Genomic DNA, 13316 nt, shown 5'->3' with positions numbered 1-13316 from the left:
AGGGGGTCCACCTCCAGATAATAGTAAGAAGCCTTACAACAGCAGGTTAAAGTCCGACAGGTGTGTTTCGAATCACTAGCTTTCGGAGTGCAGCTCCTTCATCAGGTGAATGAAGAGGTGGGTTCCATAACCACATCTATAGACAGAGTCAATGATGCAAGGTGATACTTTGAATGCGAGTCTTTGCAGGTAAGTCTTTGCAGGTCCAGAAGGTGGGACTGAAGATTGTTGCCACTTGGAGTGAGGCAAAGACTGGCACTCAAAGTATCATCTTGCATCATTGAATTTCTAGACCAACTGAAATTGTAGTCACAAAAATCACATGGTTTCTTTCTCAGCTCTTGGGGGACATGTGAAGTGCTGGACATGTGTGACGCGTAGTAACCCTCCTACTTGCTCCACGTGTGTGTCCCCCTTCAATAAACCCGTTCGCAGAAGGTTAGAGATGCCAGGAATTTGCTGCTATTTCGCTTGCACTCTGTAGGTTCAACAGGGCACTGTGGAATGAGGTGAAGGGAGAGTTTGCATTTCCACAGTTTTCTTCCACGACCTCTCGGGGTACCATTATGTTTTTGTAACAACCAGCCACTTGAGATTGTTGGAAACGCGGCAGTCAATCTATGCACAGCAAGATCCCACAAACAGCCACGCGATACATGGACCAGGCAATCTGTTCCAGTGATTGGTCGGAACACCGTGGGGGAGCCTGTAACAACAGTCGCCAATTGGTTGTGAAGGTGCCAGCAGAATAAACATGTCGCCCAGAGATGCTGTGAAACACCTGGTAAGAGTAACCAAATAGCTACCCAGAGGGAGGGGCAGAAACAACTGGCTTTAAAATCAAAAAGTACATATGTGAATTTTCCCTCCGAATTAAATGAACATCTAATTTTACAGTTGCAGTTTATTCAAAACCTTTATCAATACAATAGTTTAGTGAAAAAAATATAAGAAACCCTTTGCTTATAAACAGTCCAAAAATACTCTGCAGTCAGGGAGGTTTATATTCACCCTCCCAAATCTTGCAATATGCAATATTTTTGTCTCACCTTGATTTCTAGAGCATTTGATACATTAAAAAAAATAATCTTACAGATGCACTCATGGTCCTGTAGTAAATATTGTGCATCTCGGTAATATGTTTTGACCTGCCTTGGCTCAGTGCACAGACAGCACATCATCAGCAAGGAGAGAGCAGTTCAAGCGTTACTGTAATTGTGAAGGAGCACAGAGTTGTCCTTTACTGATTGGATGCTCCGGCAGGTTACAGGTAAGGCGGGAGGCTGTTGTTATTTTACCTCCGAGAGGCGGCAGGAGACAGGCTGCGTGGTGAGCGGGCGGTGCCAGCGGGTGGCAGCCCCCTGCCCAGTGCCCAACCCACTCCCCCGTGCCCCAGGGCAGCGACACATCTGTGGTAGAGGCAAGCGGGCGACCGGGTGAGTGAGGAGGGGACCCCCCCCCCCCCCGGGGAACCCCCCCCCCTCCCCCCCAGGGGACTCCCTCCCCCCCGGGTTGTGCCTGTTCATCCTAGTTTGGGTTGTTTGATTTTTGCCGGGAACGCGCGTATAGAGGAGGGTCCGGGAAGGGGCGGAGGAGGGGAGGGAGGAGGGAAGGGAGGGGGGGGGGGTGGGGTGGGGGAAAGGGTGGGGGAGGGGGTTGGGGGGGGAAGGGGGTGGGGAGAGGGAGGGAGGGGGTGGGGCGAGTGGGGGAGGGAGTGGGGGGAGGGTGGGGTGGGGAGTGGGGGAGGAGGAGGGTGGGGAATGGGGAGGGGGTGGGGGAGGAGGGGGAAGGGGTGGGGAGGGGAGGAGGGCGCGTGTGTGGGGAGGGGTATGGGGAGGGGGAGGGGTGTGATGAGGGAATGAGGAGTGTGGGGAGGGAGGGTGTGGGGGGGAGGGGTGTGGGGAGGGATGTGGGGAGGGGGTGAGGCGTGTGGGGAGGGGGAAGAGTGTGGGGAGGGGGTTTGTGTAGTGTGCGGAGGGGGGTGAGGGGTGTGGGGAGGGGTGTGTGGGGAGGGGGGTGAGGGGTATGGGGAGGGGTGTGGGGACGGGGGTGAGGGGAGGGGGAGGTGTGGGGAGGGGCTGTGGTGTGCGGAGGGGGTGTGGGGAGGGGGAGGTGTGTGGGAAGGGGGGTGAGGGGAGGGGGGAGGAGTGTGGGGAGGGGGGTGAGGGGTGTGGGAGGGGAGTGAACGGTGTGGGGGGGGAGGAGTGGAGGAGTGTGGTGTGCGGAGGGGGGTGTGTGGAGGGGGGAGGTTTGTGGGGAGGGGGGTGAGGGGTGTGGGGAGGGGAGTGAGGGGTGTGGGGAGGGGGTGTGGTGTGCGGAGGGGGGAGGGGGTGAGGGGTGTGGGGAGGGGGGAGTAGTGTGGGGAGGGGGGTGTTGGGAGGGGGGTGAGGGGAGGGGGGTGAGGGGAGTGGGAGGAGTGGAGGAGTGTGCGGAGGGGGGTGTGGGGAGGGGGGTGAGGGGTGTGGGGAGGGGGGTGAGGGGTGTGGGGAGGGGGAGGAGTGTGGGGAGGGGCTGTGGTGTGCGGAGGGGGTGTGGGGAGGGGGGAGGTGTGTGGGGAGGTGTGTGGGGAGGGGGGTGAGGGGTGTGGGGAGGGGGGAGGAGTGTGGGGAGGGAGGGAGGGGTGTGGGGAGGGGAGTGAACGGTGTGGGGGGGAGGAGTGGAGGAGTGTGGTGTGCGGAGGGGGGTGTGTGGAGGAGGGAGGTTTGTGGGGAGGGGTGTGGGGAGGGGAGTGAGGGGTGTGGGGAGGGGGGTGAGGGCAGGGGGAGGAGTGGAGGAGTGTGGGGAGGGGCTGTGGTGTGCGGAGGGGGGTGTGCGGAAGGGGGAGGTGTGTGGAGAGGGGGGTGAGTGGTGTGGGGAGGGGGAGGAGTGTGGGGAGGGGGGTGAGGGGTATGGGGAGGGGAGTGAGGGGAGGAGTGTGGGGAGGGGGTGTGGTGTGCGGAGGGGGGGTGTGGGGAGGGGAGAGGAGTGTGAGGAGGGGGGTGAGTGGTGTGGAGAGGGGGGAGTAGTGTGGGGAGGGGGGGCGAGGGGGGTGGGGAAGGGAGTGAGGGGTGTTCCAGTGGGTGTGTGAGACTGTGTCTGACACACTGTCAGCTGCTGGCGGCTCTCCATCACTCACACACTCACTCACACATCAGCTCCTGCCCGGGGGGAACTCCTGCCCATCACAGCAGCCAAGCAGCAGCTTCACATTCCAGCTGCGGTGCACTGGGAGGCTCGGTCGCTGCAAACCGCTGCCTCTCTCCAACAGTGGCAACCATCACCATTGCAAGCAAGGAGGGGGTGAGAGGGAGTGGGAGGTGTGGGGAGTGAGAGGCAGAGGGAGAGTCGAAATGCTCCAGAATGCCACTGACTGATCACTCTGTCGACCTCTCGCAGGGCAGCTAGCAGCCGCGGAATTAATTGCTGGAAATAAGGCAGAAGGAAACAGACAGAGAGAAAAAGTTTGGTTTGTGTGTGGGATTCCTCATCGTCCCAAGTCCAAGGCAGCATGAAGTCTGCAGAGGAAGGTAACTCTTTTTGTATTGAACTTGTGGGTTGAGAAGTGACTTTTCTTTAATACGCTGACTAAAGTCCCCCCCCTTCGTTTGGTGACGTGAAGGGTTGGGGGATTTACAAAGGGGTCTATCAGGGTGAATAATAATGTTCAAGGAAACAGTTTTGTTTTGGTTGGGTTGGGGGGGGGGGGGATAAGGGGTGAGAATTGGCAATTATTGATACAAAGTTGGAGGGTTGGCAGTAGGTTTTTGGGGGGGGGGGGGGTTGTGGAGGGTATTTCCCCCAGTCTGTCTCACTGCTCCAGGGGCAGGCGGTGTGTGAAAGTCTGGTTATTTGCAAAGATGTCCTGTCTGCAGCCTCAGTGAGCTTACCCCGGCTGTCTCTCTCTCTCTCTCGCTCTTCACTCTCAGGAATAATGAAGCGCCCACATGATGGAAGTTTGAATATTCGAGATTCACATTCATCATTTGCACCGCTTGCCCAGCGGCTTAATGCAACCAGCAGCAGTATTTTGAGCAGACAGGGGGGGGGGGGGGGGGAGACTATTTCTCTCTTGCCAGAAATGATCAGAGGGGGAGGAAAAAGGGGGGGGGGGGACCCTATCTGAATGGTCTAATTCAATAGTCTGGGCAATGGCAACCCCTGCCAAAGTACACATTCTAATTCAAACCACTTGGCATTTATTCAAGATGTTACACGCGTCTCATGTGATTAATGTGCTGTCACCCAGAATGACCAGATTTTCATTTTTGGAAAGGAAAACGTTCCCAGTACCATATGTAAGACCGTTCCATATGCACCCCCCTCCCTCCCCCCATCAAATATCAATCCAACGTGGATCACCGTTAATCATCAACTGTTAAACCGGGAGCGGTTTTTTTTGGGGGGGGGGGGGGGGGGGGGCGTATATAGGATGATGAACATCGCAGAGGGAGGCCATTCTGGCCACCGTGCTTCTTCGTGCTAGCCCCTTTGAAAGAGCCACCTGATAAGTCCCATTGCCTCCCCACCGCATCCCACCTTCCTCCCCCCCCCCCCCCCCTCCCGTTTGACTTGGCAAATCTAATCTTTATTATTGTCACAAGCCGGCTTATATTAACGTTGCAATGAAGTTACTGTGAAAATGGGCTGACATGCAGTGGCAAGCTGGGGGAGGAGAGGAAATGTAGCCTCCCCCTCCTCCCTCACTGTATTATTTGTGTGTGTTGGGCGGGGGAGACGTTTGAATGAGGGATGCCTGCAGAAGTACGAGTCATCATTCTGAGATTCAGTAAACAGAAAGGGGCTGAGGGGGCGGGAACTGAACCATGTGCACACGAACGAAGCACATCTCACTGTCAACCACTAGTGGTCTCCTCTGCAAGGGCAAATCTTAAAAGAGTTCAGCCCAGCTGAATCTCAGCGATCGATTTGACACGTGTGGGTTCTTGCAACAATCTCGGAGCCAACAAGTGACAATGCACGGTTATTTATATACAAATACATTGACAAGAATACATTTTGTGCGTTGCTGTCCCAATTTGGTTACATTTTCTATCTGCCCCCCCCCCCAGCTCTCCAACAAAGGACCACTTGCTTAAAAAGTCAGCAGATGTATGGATTTGACACGTCACTATGTTTTTTTTTATAAATTTAGATTACCCAATTATTTTTTCCAATTAAGGGGCAATTTAGCGTGGCCAATCCACCTACTCTGCACATTTTTTGGGTTGTGGGGGCGAAACCCACGCAGACACGGGGAGAATGTGCAAACTCCACACGGACAGTGTCTCCGGATCTTGTTTTGCTTAAAGTGTGAATATCTCAGGAGTCTCGACAGCAGCACTCCACTTTAATGTCTGCAAAAAAAAAAGGCATTTCATTGAAACCAAAATTCCAGGTTGCATTCATTATAAACCCCACAGTTGATACGTTACTGTCCCTGGGGTGTGTGTCTTGCCCAAGGGCGCATGTTAAGACGTAGGCGTCTAATGAAGAAATACTTGCATTTATGCAGCGCCTTTCACAACCTCAGGATGTCCCAATGTGCTGTACAGCCAATGAAATAACTTTGATGTGTAGTCACTGCTGTAATGTAGGACAGGTGGCAGTCAGCGTGTGCACAGCAAGCTCCCACAAATAGCAATGTGTCAAGGGGGGCGGAACGGCGACACAATGGTTAGCACAGCTACCTCACAGTGCCAGGGATCAGGGTTCAATTCCGACCTCAGGTGACTGTGTGTGAAGTGTGCACGTTCTCCCCGTGTGTGCGTGGGTTTCATCCGGGTGCTCCGGTTTCCCCCCACAGTACAAAGATGTGCAGGGTGGTGAATTGGCCATGCTAAATTGCCCTTAGTGTCCAAAAGGTTAGGTGGGATTATGGGAATAGAGCGGGGAGTGGGCCTGGGTGGGGTGCTCCTTCAGAGTGTCGTGCAGAGATAGGCCCAATGGCTCCTTCTGCACTGTAAGGATTCTATGATCCTATGTACAATAGATTTTAAAAAAAAATAATGCTGGATTGAGTGATAAATATTGACCAGGACACTGTGGACAACTCACCTGCTCTTCATCAAAATTGAGCCATGGGTTACAGTGGTATGGCAGCACAGTGGTTAGCACTATTGCTTCACAGTGCCAGGGACCCAGGTTCAATTCCCGGCTTGGGTCACTGTCTGTGCGGAGCCTGTACGTTCTTCCCATGTCTGCGTGGGTTTCCTCCGGGTGCTCCGGATTCCTCCCACAAGTCCTGAAAGACGCGCTTGTTAGGTGAATTGGACATTCTGAATTCTCCCTTAGTGCACCCGAACAGGTGCCGGAGTGTGGCGACGAGGGGATTTTCACAGTATTAGTGTAAGCCTACTTGTGGCACTAATAAAGATTATTATTCTACATCCAACTGAGTGGGCAGACGGGGGTCTTAGTTTAGCGTCTGTTCTGAAACACAGCCCCACCACCAATGCAGCACTCCCTCAGTCCTGCAATGGAGTTGTCAGACTAGATTTCGTGCTCAGGTCTCCGAAGTGGGACTTGAACCCACAACCAACGTACACAGAGGTGAGCATGCTGGCGCTGCTGGGTGGGAACTCCATGTCACAATTCACTCCCTGTGACATCAAAATCACCTACTTTGGCCTTCCACAAGATTGCGATTGGTGAGGCACCACAATACCTATGTTTAACACAGGCCCCCGTCTTGCTGCCAGGGATTTCATTGGTGCTCCTGGTTCCATCGTCACAATCTGCATCAGTCTTAAGAATCCTCAATTAGCTGCTGAGCACACTGCCAGTACTGTCTGTGGCACACTCTTACTGGCCATGTAATTGTTTGGAAGAATGAATTTTGTACACAGAAGTTTGAATGCAGTTTTAACTCCCCCTTCAGGTACGAATCCCGAAGAGGGTGTTGCCGACCATGGGCACCATTAGATTGATCCATGATTATCCTCGGCAAAGTACTGCAGTGATTTGCTGTTGCTGCCTGCAGTATGGCTGACCGGCAAACTCTCCCACTCTTTACCACATGGGCATATTGAAAGAATTTACAGGCTGATGACCAACCTGCTTGGGCACACTATGAACACACCTTCCATGTCCATCAAGTCCTGGAGCGGGATTTGACCTGGAGCTTCTGGCCAAAGATGCGGACGCTACTCACTGTGCCACAAAGGGCAGGATTCTCTCTGGCCGGGCGCAAATCATGTGACGCCAATCCGCCGATTCTCCGGAGGCATAAAAAATCCGAGTTCTGCCGGCGCCGTCCACATGTGGTCTTTCCCGGCGGAACCGAGGTGTGCATCCATCCGGGGGCGGCCTGGTAAGGGGGTCGGGGAGGGTTCGACCCCCGGGGAGGCCTCTGCTGTGGCCTGGTCCGCGATCGGGGCCCTACCTATCGGCGGGCTGGCCTCTCGGACTGGGGGCCTCTTTTGCTCCGCGCCAGCCCCTGTAGCCCTACGCCATGTTGCGTCACGGCCGGCGCGGAGAAGGGAGCCACCGTACATGCGTGCAATTGCACCGGTCACACTGCACAGGCGCAGGTGCTGACCCCCTGTAGGGGTCAGAATTGCTGCTCCTGGGGGCGTGAACATGACGGTGTTTCCGACGGCGTCAACACTTAGCCTCAGGATCAGAGAGATCTCCTTCGTGCAGTGTTAACTAGCATTTGCTAATCCAGAATTGCAACGCCACAGATTACACTGTTCATTGTCCAGTGGTATCCCAGGAAAATTTCTGCACAGAGTCATAGAATACTGAAGGAGATTCTGAACTTTGCCTGTGTTAGCTCGCGCTCTCAAAGGGTTTTCCAATTAATCCAACACCCACTGCCTGTCACCCTGCAAATTACTCCTTTTCAGGTCCCTTTCAAAAATAACTGTTACATTGGTTACAACCACCTGTTGCTCATGGGTTCTGTGGACCGTTGCATGACTGATGAGCCCGATCTGAAAGCCACTTCTTGGCAGTTGCTTCAGGAAGTGGGTTCATTCCCTGAACTCTAGATCGCTGGTATTCCCTTCTCAGGCTCCTTCTATGGGCCTGCTGTCGGCTGTCCTTGAAGAATTATGGGCGGGATTCTCCTGCCGGCGACGCTGAAATTGCGTTCAGCGATCGGCCAGAGAATCACCGTTTGCGCCTAAATCAGAGGCGGGCGCCACTTTCGCAATGCTCCGCCCCCTCAAAAATGGGCCGAGTTCCCGTAGGCGTGGAACACTTATCCTTTTTATTTTCGTGACCCCGGCGTGGTGGCTGCGGACTGAGTCCAGCGGCGCCATGGTTGGGTGGGAGCCATTCCGCGGGTGGGGGAGCCGGGGGGGGGGGGGGGGGGGGGGGGTTTGGCAGGGGCTGGGGGCACTGGTGGGGGATGGTCCAGGGTGGCGAGCCTGGTCAAAAGGGGGCAGTTTTTGGCAGGCCGGGTCCGTGTGCTCGGCCAGCACCACGTTGCACAGCACGGCCGCTGCCGTGCGCATGCGCGGCCGTGGATCCGGCAATTCTCTGGCTGTATCTGCAGGTAATGCCGATGGCTTTATGCTGCGTGTCTGCTACCCCCACCACCAGACAGAGGATCGGTGCCATTTTCAGGCGTAAAATACCCACGCCGGCATCAGCACTTAGACCACAAATCGGAGGATCCAGCCCTATGTCTCTTCAATCAGAAGGTTCTTCCAAGTAAGTCACTTCTGAGCAAGGGTCTCCCAGGCTTTGACATCTATGGCACCCACTTCCTCCCTTGCTACCATTTTAGCACCAAACATAGAAAACTCAAATGGCTTGACTCCTGCACCTTAAATTCCTGATTTCAGCTTGGCTGTTGGGAAGAAGCGGAGATGAAGTGAGTCACTTCCCCAGAACAATGGAGAGAACATCTTAAAGCAAGAAGTGTTGTGTTTTGTTCTTGACCATCCCAATTTTACATTGCCCGGTTTTATTTAGCAAAATGATCTTTGGAAAATAAGTTTTAAACAAATTGGGAGCCAAGAAGTGAAATTAATATCATACTTCATGCACAGGAAGACACCACAAAATTTAGGAGAAATCTAACGCCAAACAAATCATTGCTGCACATCAAAAATGATATTTTTGCACTCCAGAATTGTTTTGTCTACAAAGTTGACATGATTGCAAAACAGACCGAAAGCTTGGTTGAAATTACCTTTTGAAGAAAATAAGGAGGCTGCCCCCAAGGATCTGATGCAAGAATTCTCATTCTCTGTGACTGAAATTATTTTTCTGAGGGGGTCACCTTTTTTGTCAAAAAGGAAAGCATTTGGAAATAAGCATGCTGGGGCTGGTTTAGCACAGGGCTAAATCGCTGAAAGCAGACCAAGGCAGGCCAGCAGCACGGTTCCATTCCCGTACCAGCCTCCCCGAACAGGCGCCGGAGGGTAGCGACTAGTGGCTTTTCACAGTAACTTCATTTGAAGCCTACTTGTGACAATAAGCGATTTTCATTTTTCATTTCATGCGGGGACACATAAACGAATGAGTAAAATATCCTGTAGCTACCCTGCGTTTATGTTCTCCCTTTTAAAATAGCTACCCTCGTAACTTTTACATGGATTGTAATTATGTGGTGGTCAGTTCAACATTTACATTGGTTTACTAACAAGTGATAAAGGAGACTAAAAATCGTATTTCAGTGGTAAAACAGAAGGATTTAGCTAAAGCATAAGCTGTCACCTTGGATGAGTTTCAGATGTTTTAAAAAACAATGTGATGGCCCATTTCTTTCTTAAAATGAACCCGTTTTTAAATCTGTGGAGTTCTGTATTCATCAGTTTTAACTTGTAGGCGAAGGAAAACCCCCTTGAATTGTGCCCACATCTTATCAAGGTTGTCTGCCTCAGTTAACAGATGGCATAAACCAGATCATGGACTCCCTATGATAAAAGGCTGATCACTCCAACAACAGTGATAAGCAGATGTGCACTAACAGGATTCTCTGTCTACATCACTAAAGCTAAAATGGATAGATGCAGGAAACGTGCAAAATATACGACTAGGCGATTTCCCTTGACATGACCAGAGAGTGGAGCAATTTGATGGAGAATGGAGTATGTGATGGGAGAACTAAGCGGGAAAAGAGTTGGGAGCTCGATTTTTAATAGGCAGCAGCTATGTGAGACATGCTCAAAACGGATGTCAAATGATCGTTAAGAAATCATATAAAAGTATGCAACGGGTTAAAAAAGTTCCTGAAACAGAGCAAAGCTGTCCTCTAATATTTCAATGATTGCTTTGCTTTCTGGAATCCTATCCTGTAAATTAAGTTAAATGTAATTGTTCTGCACGAGTTGTATATTGTTTGGTACTTTGTTACATACACCAATTAAACACCTTTGTTTAAAAAAGAGACTCCACCAAAACTTTGCCAAAACGTCACTCAACCTCTTGCCAGTGGTGAATATAGTTTTCTTTGAATCTTGTACCCTATGGTGAAATTTTAATCAATTGCAATAAAAGAAACATTAAACAGAATAACAATGGGAATTATACCAAGCCGCCACAACTATGTTGTGACACTGGAGGGAAAGAGAGACAGCGCTAATAGAGTAAGGAGGGAACTTTGCTCTTTTTTGTGTACCGAGAAATGCTTAATAAGGCACTTTAGTGGTTTTTTTTGGGTTTTTTTTGTCTTTTTTAAATTTTAGAGTACCCAATTATTTTTTTCCAATTAAGGGGCAATTTAGTGTGACCAATCCACCGAGCCTGCACATTTTTGGGTTGTGGGGGCAAAACCCACGCAGACACGGGGAGAATGTGCAAACTCCACACGGACAGTGACCCAGAGCCGGGATCGAACCTGGGACCTCAGCGCCGTGAGGCAGCTGTGCTAACCACTAGGCCACCGTGCTGCCCTCACTTTAGTGTTTTTGATCGGAGAGTTTGGGATCGGGTCAGATAAGAAACAAGGAAAATACACAGACTCAAAGTCTTCACGCTACCAACATCATGCCCGGCTGACAACCTCATGCCTCACACCTTCCACTTCAGGTCCGTTCTGGCACTGGGCTCCCCAGCCACTGCTCTCAACGTCACCCACAACAGCAGCAGAACACAATGAATCCCTATCTGTCAATGCTTTCCCTTTAGTAGCATTGACCCAGAGCCCTATCCACCAAACCGAGAACAATCAGGATATTCGTGCTTATCAGTAGCCAATTAGATTACTGAAAAGCAACAAGAACGGGACAGATACGTGATTATCCGTGCTGTACTCTCAGCAAACACTAAATGCAGTCCATGCTGGAAATTCTCTATTGCTCGTTCATTCCCCCCAAAAAACGTAGGACTCTAGGTACCTAACCCTGACAACCCCAGGTTCAATTCATGGCTTGTGTTTGGGGATGATGGGAAGCTACAACTGACCTTTACACCTTTAGACAATCAGAGGAATATCAGGCAGATTTTCACACCTAGTGACCCACTGCCGAAAGTATGGGTCTGTGGATATTGCAAATAGGCAGAATTGGGCCTTGCCTCAATCATGCAGTCTGTTGAAAATGTTGAACTGGTTTTGGTAAGACCGCATTTGAAATGATGTATTTAGCTTTGTTTTCTGTATTTCCGGGAAGATGTTAGATGTCTGTGCGGAGTCTGCACATTCTCTCTGTGTCTGCGTGGGTTTCCTCCGGGTGCTCCGGTTTTGCCCCATAGTCCAAAGATGTGCACGTTAGGTGGATTGGCCATGCTAAATTGCCCCTTAGTGTCCAAAAAGGTGGGGTGGGGTTACTAGGTTATGGGGATGGGGTGAAGGTGTGGGCCTGGGTGGGGTGCTGTTTCCAAGGGCCGGTGCAGACTCGATGGGCCGAATGGCTTCCTTCTGCACTGTAAATTCCATGATTCTATGATGAGGCTGACGCTGAATCCTGAATGAGAGATCTTTTTTAAAAAATCTTTCATGGGATGAGGGCGTCGCTGGCTTAACCAATATTTGTTGCCCAACTCTAATTGCCCTTGAACTGAGTGGTTTGCCAGGCTAGTTCAGAGGACAACTAAGAATCGACCACATTGCTGTAGGTCTGGAGTCACAGGTAGGCCAGACCGGGTAAGGCCGGCCGATTTCCTTCCCTAAAGGACATTAGTGAACCAGATGGGGTTTTTAATGACAAAAAACAATGGTTTCATGGTCATCGTTTGACTTTTGATTCCAGATTTTTATTGACTCAAAGTTCCACCATCTGCCATGGTGGGATTTGAACCCGGGTTGCCAGAGCATTACCCTGGGTCTCTGGATTACTAGTCCAGTCACAATACCGCTAGCTCCCTAGGTGAGTTATAAGAAAATAATATCTAATCCAGAACTTTGCTCTCCTCAGAAGAAGAAAAGGAAGACTTGATATAAATCTTTAAGATTTTCCTGGGGAGGGAAAAATGAGATCGCAGGAAGGTCTTGGAGTAAGGGTGACAAAGGAAATACCATATTTATGAAACACTTTTTCTTTTCAGTTAGTGCGAGATCGACATGTGGGACAAATTAGCAGTGGTGTGGGTGGAACAGAACATGTTTAGTTCAAATTGCTCCTCTGCAGTCATGGACAGCACGGTAGCACAGTTAGCACCGTTGCTTCACAGCTCCAGGGTTCCAGGTTCGATTCCCACTTGGGTCACTGACTGTGCGGAGTCTGCACGTTCTCCCCGTGTCTGCGTGGGTTTCCTCCGGGCGCTCCGGTTTCCTCCGACTAGATCCGAAAGACGTGCTTGTTAGGTGAATTGGACATTCTGAATTCTCCCTCTGTGTACCTAAACAGGCGCTGGAATTTAGCGACTAGGGGCTTTTCACAGTAACTTCATTGCAGTGTTAATGTAAGCCTACATTGTGACAATAATAAAGATTATAAAAGTTGAATGCCAAAAGAACAGTGAAAACAGCTGAACTCACTGTCAAAGCAGCATCTGACTGAACATCGTACCAAGGGTTCCTAGCAAAATGGATGTCAGTGGAATTCAGAGGGAAACCCCTAAGATGGCTGAAGTCACAGCTGGCACAAACCAAGATGGTTATGTTTGTTCGAGGCCAATTATCGCAAGGCTGGAGCATTGCTTCAAGACTTGCACAAGGAAGCTCCCCTCACAGATAGCTTTTTCTCAGGTTAAGGTCAGGACGGAACTGTGCATTGACAGTTCTGGTGTTTAACCTTATTCACAATGACTCCAGCACCATAAGGCTGCTCACACCAGCCTATAGTGGAATCTGGATAATATCCATGATTGGGTTGACAAGTGGCAGGCAAAGTTTGTGACAAATAAGTGCCATGTAACAACCATCTGTCCCATCATTAACCAGAAACGTAAATGGACCAGCCATGACCAACAATGTGGCTACAACAGCAAGGCTGAGGCTAGTG

At 51.0% G+C, this 13316-nt stretch overlaps 1 protein-coding gene across 3 annotated transcripts in view; it reads left to right on the top strand.

The window, feature by feature from the left end:
* The first annotated feature begins 3163 nt into the window (after positions 1 to 3163).
* Positions 3164 to 13316, top strand: part of nfatc1 (nuclear factor of activated T cells 1) — a 280623-nt gene continuing 270470 nt past the window's right edge. For 2 of the 3 annotated variants that reach the window (XM_038810248.1, XM_038810249.1), the window contains exon 1: positions 3165 to 3506. In XM_038810248.1, coding sequence (XP_038666176.1) covers positions 3488 to 3506 — 19 coding nt within the window. In that variant the 5' untranslated portion in view covers positions 3165 to 3487. Of the gene's footprint in view, positions 3507 to 13316 lie in introns of all 3 variants that reach the window. The other variant, XM_038810247.1, reaches the window with a different exon arrangement.

Source organism: Scyliorhinus canicula, chromosome 10 (assembly GCF_902713615.1).
Source record: "Scyliorhinus canicula chromosome 10, sScyCan1.1, whole genome shotgun sequence".
Classification (NCBI taxonomy): Eukaryota; Metazoa; Chordata; class Chondrichthyes; order Carcharhiniformes; family Scyliorhinidae; genus Scyliorhinus; species Scyliorhinus canicula.
This window is presented reverse-complemented; position numbering and strand designations above follow the sequence as displayed.